The sequence below is a fragment of the Cucumis sativus genome, chromosome 6 (assembly GCF_000004075.3).
Source record: "Cucumis sativus cultivar 9930 chromosome 6, Cucumber_9930_V3, whole genome shotgun sequence".
In the NCBI taxonomy this organism is placed as follows: domain Eukaryota; kingdom Viridiplantae; phylum Streptophyta; class Magnoliopsida; order Cucurbitales; family Cucurbitaceae; genus Cucumis; species Cucumis sativus.
The window spans coordinates 25857198-25864251 of NC_026660.2; the positions used below are offsets into that span (position 1 = coordinate 25857198).

Sequence of the window (7054 nt, forward strand, 5' to 3'; positions counted from 1 at the left end):
TATACCTAAATTTATACATCTTTTGCTTTCAAGATCTCTCCCTTTACCGCACAAGTTTCTTTCTAAAAATTTCTCTCTCTTCTTCACAAGTTTTTCTCTACACTCCTACCTCTCTGTTTTTGGTTTTTCTTCAATTCACTATAGCTTTTTCTTGTTTCTTTGGTAATTTTATTTCTCTAATTGATTTTTTAATGGACACTCTTGTAGAGCATTTCCAAGATCTTGCAATATACTTGCCTATATTTTCTATCAGTTTCTATGGTTTTTTTTTTGGAGGGGATGGGGGATTATTGGAAATAATACATTGTCAGTGGAAATTTAAAAGCTACTTTTGATTTCGATTTTCTTTTTCTTTTTCTTTTTCTTTTTCTTTTTCTTTGTTTGGAGTACTACCTTTGAAAATGTTGCACTATTATTGTTATTATTATCAGCGTTAGCATGTATACTTTCCAGCATAATATCCATTGGAGTGGAAGGGGAGAGAAGCAAAGGGAAAATAATTATGATTTTGGCGTGACCCCCATGTGACTCTGTGACAACATACAGACCCGATCAAATTTTTTGTTTAAAAAAAACAAGAAAAAAACTGAGGCACACAACTTCATTAATTTATAAAAGTTAATATGTTGTAGATTTCTTTGAAGACACGTCTCACAAACAAGTTCACATAAATAAATATCTTCCGTTAGATAGTACAGATCAAATTGATTGACCGTACCTGTGCACAACTACATGAATGTCGCAGTTAAAAGATTAAAAAAGGTAATTATAAAGTAACACCAGGTAAGATTAGAGATTAGGATTATTCTTCTAATCTATTCATTTTAAATTCCAAGTACAATGCAGAAAATTCGAATTACAAAAATTAAAATAGAAACAGAACGTCATAGTGTTCCATGGCAATTGACAAAGACAAGCAAATTACGAATACTGTACACACAAAAATCGAACCAAAGCAAAGGCAATTCCCCATATTATTATCAGTTTTTTCATTTTCCATTTCCTTTCCTTTTTCGTAGAGTAGAACAAAATGTTAAAAAAAAAAAAACACTAAAATCCAGCTCTATTTCTCGCTGGAAATTCCACAAATATTACATTAACTTTCAATTTTAAGGTCAGATCGATGGTACACCCATCTTCTGGGCCCATTAGCCATGAAAATTCAACAAGACCCATCTTCTTCATTGTCCTCTTTCTACGTCCAGCTAAACGCAATCGGACTTCCCACCACGTGTTTCCCGTCCGACCACTCAATTCGACCAAACGCTTCTGCACTCGTTGGCGCCGCCGAACTGGTCGTGGTGGTGAATGTGACTGTGTAAGACTTCTTATCATTGGCTCCGGTGAAGCTCAATGATTCCGGCTCCACGGAGATTTTCACTGATTTGGTCTCCGACGTGATTGAGACTTTGTAGGTTCCTGGAGAGCCGACGTTTGTGAGTGTTCTAGTGTGCTTTACTACACTGGAACCACTGCCTCCGCCGCCTAATACGCCTTCAAAGACGACGGCGAAAGAAGGGTAGTTGAGATCGTTGACACTGTACTTCTTCTTGGAGTCGCAAGTGAAATCTTTCCTTGCCAGTGAGTTGATCTGCGATGGAGTGTAGTTGAGTGCGCAGAGGAAGTTCAGGTAATCGTCCACCGTTAGATCGTAAACAAGACCTGGATTGAGGGCTGATACGGGATCCACGTGTCCGGCTCCGTGATCGAATGGGGTGGATGGTTTTCCGGTGGCGATATCTTGGATCTTTTGGCCATTTTTGTAGGCTGTGTAGGCTGTTGTCATCAACGCCGATCGAATCGCCGCCGGACTCCAATCGGGATGAGCACCCTTGATCAGAGCAGCGAGACCGCTCACATGGGGGCAGGACATGGAGGTTCCGGAGATAATGTTGAAATCCACTCGTCTGTCATCAATGGCTAAACCACTTGGTCCCACTGATTTTGACCATCCAGCTAAGATGTTGACGCCAGGGGCTATTATGTCGGGCTTCAGCAACTGAGGAGTGATCGAATTTGGTCCACGGGAACTAAACGCCGCCACAACCGGTGATGGTTCGATCCCTAATTTAGTTCCTTCGAATAAGATCGTCACCGTCGGACTCGGGTCCGAAACGAGATACTTTCGTATAGTGTCGCCAGATTTCTGACCCACCGCCGTGGCCGGCAGAAGATGAGAGTCGGCCACCAACTCTTCTCCATTTGCTGCGGTATTGGCCAGCACCATTCCGATTCCACCAGCGGCTTTGACGACTGCACCTTTCTGAACCCTAGGGTTTACACCTCGGTCACAGAAAACGACCTTTCCGGCGACCTTTTCAGGGATCAAAGTACCAGTCATACACAAATTTCCATTACCGGAGTTACTCGCATTAGCAGCGTAAATAAAAGGCAACAATGTTCCCGGCAATGACTTGCCTCGATAGAGGGAAACGCCGGAGAAGTTCTTGGCGTCTCCAAGACTGACATACGCCGGAAAATCACGATCTAATGTTCCAGCGCCGACTGTTGTAATCCATGGAGACGTATTTGACAAACTGAAAGGACTGGGGCCGGCATTTCCAGCAGAGCAAGAAACGAGGATGCCTTTCTCCATGGCAGCAAAGGCTCCGGTGGCCACACTGTCTTTGTAATAATCGGATACTCCACCCCCAAGCGACATGGAAAGCACGTTAACATTGTCGTCCACAGCCTTGTCAATGGCGGCAACGATATCAGAGCTGAAACATCCGCCAGCCCAGCAAACCTTGTAGGCGGCGACTCTCGCACGCGCGGCCATTCCACGGGCGGTACCCGAGGCATACCCAAATAGACTTGCGTTTTCAACTACAGAACCGGCCGCAGTGGAAGCGGTGTGGGTTCCATGGCCATCGTCATCTCTCGGAGATCTAGATTCTTTAGATTCATCGATCGGACCCAGAGTTGCCTCATAGCCCTTAGAGAAAAATCTAGCTCCAACCAGCTTCCTGTTACAGTTCGACGCACTAAAATTAGTACCCGATTCACACTCACCTTTCCAGCTACTCGGAACTGGTCCAAGCCCTGTATCATCAAAGCTCTTACTCTCCGGCGAAATCCCAGTATCCAAAACTCCAATGATAACCTCCGACACGGAGTTGGATTCAGGGTAAAGATTCGCATTCTTGTCAAGCCCAAGAAACTCTGGAGAACGAGTGGTATGAAGTTCATATATCATCTCAGGCACCACAGCCAGAATCCCAGGTTGGGCTTCCAGCCGCTGAGCTTCCTCCGCCGTCAGTCTGGTTGAAAACCCATGAACCACGTTGTTGTACGCATAGATCATCTCAGCGGAATCGGACACCGATCTGAGTGAGGAGTCATACCAGTGCAAATGGTGCTCAAAACTCTCGGGCATTTGGTATTTAGCCATATGCACGATGTAGGTCTTCTTGTCTCCGACAGCCATGGACGGCACAGAGAAGAAACAGAGAAGTAAAAACATCCAAACGGGGTTGGCCATGATTTGTGCAATCAGAAAGAGAGCATCAAAATGGAAAATGAAAGATGGGAATGGAGTTGTATATATAAAAATGGAGAAGGGAAAGTGAAATAATAATGGAGGAAAAAAGGGGGAAAACCAGAGAGAGTGGAAGGTGGTTGTGTTGTTGAGAGAGTGAATAATTGTGTGGAGCCAAAACGGAAGAGGAGCTATCGACAGGTCTGAAGGAACGTGGAAGGGATAATGGTAATGGAAATGGAGAAGAAGTTACTGCTTTGTTTCATCACGTGTACAACCACTTTTGCTCTTCTCTCTTCTCGCTTTCCCTCCTACTCTCACCTTTTTAGTTCTCCTACTTAAATACTTTTCTTTCCTTCCTTACCGTCCAAAACAAAACACTCAAATTCAATTCTCAATTAATAAATAAAGGAAAAAAAAATTAACTTTTTATCTTAATTTTAAAAAATATGTAATAAATACAAGAAAAAGAGAATTAACCTTTTCATATATGGAGGTTATATTCCAAAGGTAAATTTGGTAATGCAATGACATCGAAATATGATTATATTAAAAACTTATATATGGAGATGGGTTTTATTTTTGTTCAATTTATAATATAAAATTTATTTCATTTAGACATCTTTCAATTAAGTTTTCTTTTTTATTGTTTGTACACAATTATTAATATTTTTAAGGTTTATCTAAATTTCATTCTAACTTTCCAAATTAATTTTTTTTCGTTAAAGTACATTAAAGATGGTTTTAGTGCATTGTTTTATAATATATGTTTTGATAACTATTTTATCCCTAAAATCTAAACAACAAGTGTATTTAATTATTGAGTTTAGAAAATGTATAATTTTAGTCTTGCATTTCTAAGAATAGACATGAAATAATTATATGATATCTTAAATTAGAAAATATTTTTTTTACCCCAATTCCTTTTTAAAATTATATTTATAATTTTGCATAATATAATCATTGGATTAAAAATATTTACGAGAAAAATTGCATATGATAGCATTGTGATAATATGATATAGCAATTATAGCACTTTGTTTTTAGAATTTTGTAAACATGGCAAAATTTTCACTTCTTCATCTTAAATTTGATATTATTCTTAAACTACCCTTCAATAATTTATCTATCTTCTTCTTTTTAATGTCCTACTCATTATTTATTTATGCTTCCACTTTTTATGACCCTAATTTTTTGTTTATTTCTATACTGGACAAATTATTTATTCTTTCTGTCTTAATCTTAATTTTAAAATATCAATAGTACATTAATTATAATATGAAATATAATATAATGGTTGTTGATCATAGTAATTTAACTTTATTTGTGATTTTTTTTTACTTTCTTCGATGTGTATTTTGAGTTGAATTTGATTCCAAATGGTTTTGTTTTATTTTTTTACATTGATTATTTTGTTTTACTTTGTCTCGGTGTTGTGATATACTTATATTATATGTATTAGTTGTTTAATATACCTACTATGTGATTTTCATTTTTTTCAACTTTTATGCACTTCATTATAGTATTATTAAATATATTAATGATGTAACTCAATGTATCATTATCAAGTATATGAATCAAGTTTACAAGTGTATATCAATAGTATATCAAGTGTATATGTAGGACTTCAAGCATATCAAGTGTATTTAATCAATTAATTGTATAAGTGAACAATACTAAATGTATATGCAGTGTATCAGGTGTATCAAACACATATTAGTATGTTTTGGTATCGAGTGTATCAAAGAGTATTAGGTGCATCAAGTGTATCAATTAAATGTATCGGGTGTATTAGGCGTCTCAGACTATCAAACGTATATTAGTAACGAGGGTATTTGTGACATTTTACATCTTGATGTGTGGGCTTGACCGCATTTTTGTCATTTTCGCAAATAATAAAATGTGTGTGTTATGAACTTAATTATTACAACTTATTTTGTTATTTTTGCGAGTGCTCCTATTTACAAATATAACCAAATTTATTAAAGTCTATCAATGATGAAAATATTAATCTATCACTAATAAACCATAAAAATCTATCAACATAATTTTATCACCTATAGATTTTGTTATATTTGTAATTTTTTAAAAATATTGTTATATTTTTAATTATTATTCCTAAAATTTATCCAAATTACAATTATCCTTTAATTATAGGAAAATTTTCAAAAACAGCAAATTTTATAAAACATTTACAACCTATATAAAACATTTACAACCTATAGCAAATTCTACCACCGATATTCATTGATATGCTATAATGATAGAAGACTATCATTGATAGAATCCAAAATTTTGCTATAACTTGTAAATATTTTAATTTATTTGACTATTTTTAAAAACATCCCTTAATTATATTGGGTAACTATTTAAATTATTTATAAAAAATTAATATTTCAATTAATTTTAAGACTAAAAAGTTACATTTAGATTTATCTAATTTGTGAACCACGAGTGCTCAACTAGTTTCCTCAAAATAGAACTTGTCTACATGCTACATCCAACCCTGCCATGTTTGATCTCATGTAACAAAAAAATGGGAAAATCCTGAAGTATCCTGTTGTAATTATAACATTTGTTCATGCTATTGTTTTAACGTTTATAGAAAATTATTTAATAATATTAAGCCCCACATGATTATTAAGAGAAAAAAAAAAGGGTGTAACAATAGACCAGTAGGACTATTTATTCCATAGTGTAGAAGCATTAAGTGTGTTTTATTCATCTCACACGAACTTGATTCAAGGGCAATTGGCAAGGAGATCCAAACATATATGCTCCAATATTTTGTTATACTATACCATATATAACATGTTATAATTTTTTTTTCTTGATTATTCATGTTGTAGTTTGACATACAATTGAACTCATGTGCCTGCTTTCATACAATCACCATTTTCAGACAACATGCTGTTATTATCACTAATACTCTTTAGTACTAGAAAAGTTATTAGTATAAGGTGGATCCTTTATAATCAATACACATAATTAATCATGTTTAAATGTTGTTCAGCCGGACCTTTAACTTCTTATTAGGATTTAAAATGAGGTTGATGCAGTGTGAATATGACGAAGGAACTGAAGGAGCACTCGTGCTGTCATGATAACGTGACTTTTAATTCTCTTTTTTTCCTTTGGTTTTATTTGTTAAGTAAATGCATTAGTCGGTTTAGTTAGAACTTAGCTGGGTGTGTGCTATGTACAGTGTCTCTATTAAAAGAGGTTTTGATGAGTTCGTATGCATGTCATACTATTTTATGATCTATTTTGTCTGTTTCTTTGATTCATCCACTTTTCACTTAGCAACAAATTGTTAAAAGTTGTCCCATAAAATATATATGCATATATACACACATCATAATGGAATACTAATTACATGGATGAAGTCACGTATATATCCAATATACAATTAAGATTTTAAAGCAAAAACAGGAACATATGTTGTATAATCTGTAATGGTTTTTTTTTTTTAAATAAAAATAAAGACGAGAGTGTATATTAAGTAAAAATTCAAACTAATTTTGTTATTATTTTTAAAATTAATCTATTACCGGAGAATTAATTTAAATTACTCAC

At 35.2% G+C, this 7054-nt stretch overlaps 1 protein-coding gene across 1 annotated transcript; it reads right to left on the reverse strand.

The window, feature by feature from the left end:
• Positions 1-945: 945 nt before the first annotated feature.
• On the reverse strand, positions 946-3810 carry LOC101209691 (subtilisin-like protease SBT1.7). The gene has a single exon (XM_004141839.2). It carries the CDS (start codon positions 3479-3481, stop codon positions 1196-1198), a length of 2286 nt encoding a protein of 761 aa, XP_004141887.1. The 5' UTR covers positions 3482-3810; the 3' UTR covers positions 946-1195.
• Between the last annotated feature and the right edge of the window lie 3244 nt (positions 3811-7054).

Excerpts from the sequence above, each read along its gene's own strand:
- LOC101209691 (XM_004141839.2), bottom strand. The coding sequence starts at position 3,481 with ATGGCCAACCCCGTTTGGATGTTTTTACTTCTCTGTTTCTTCTCTGTG.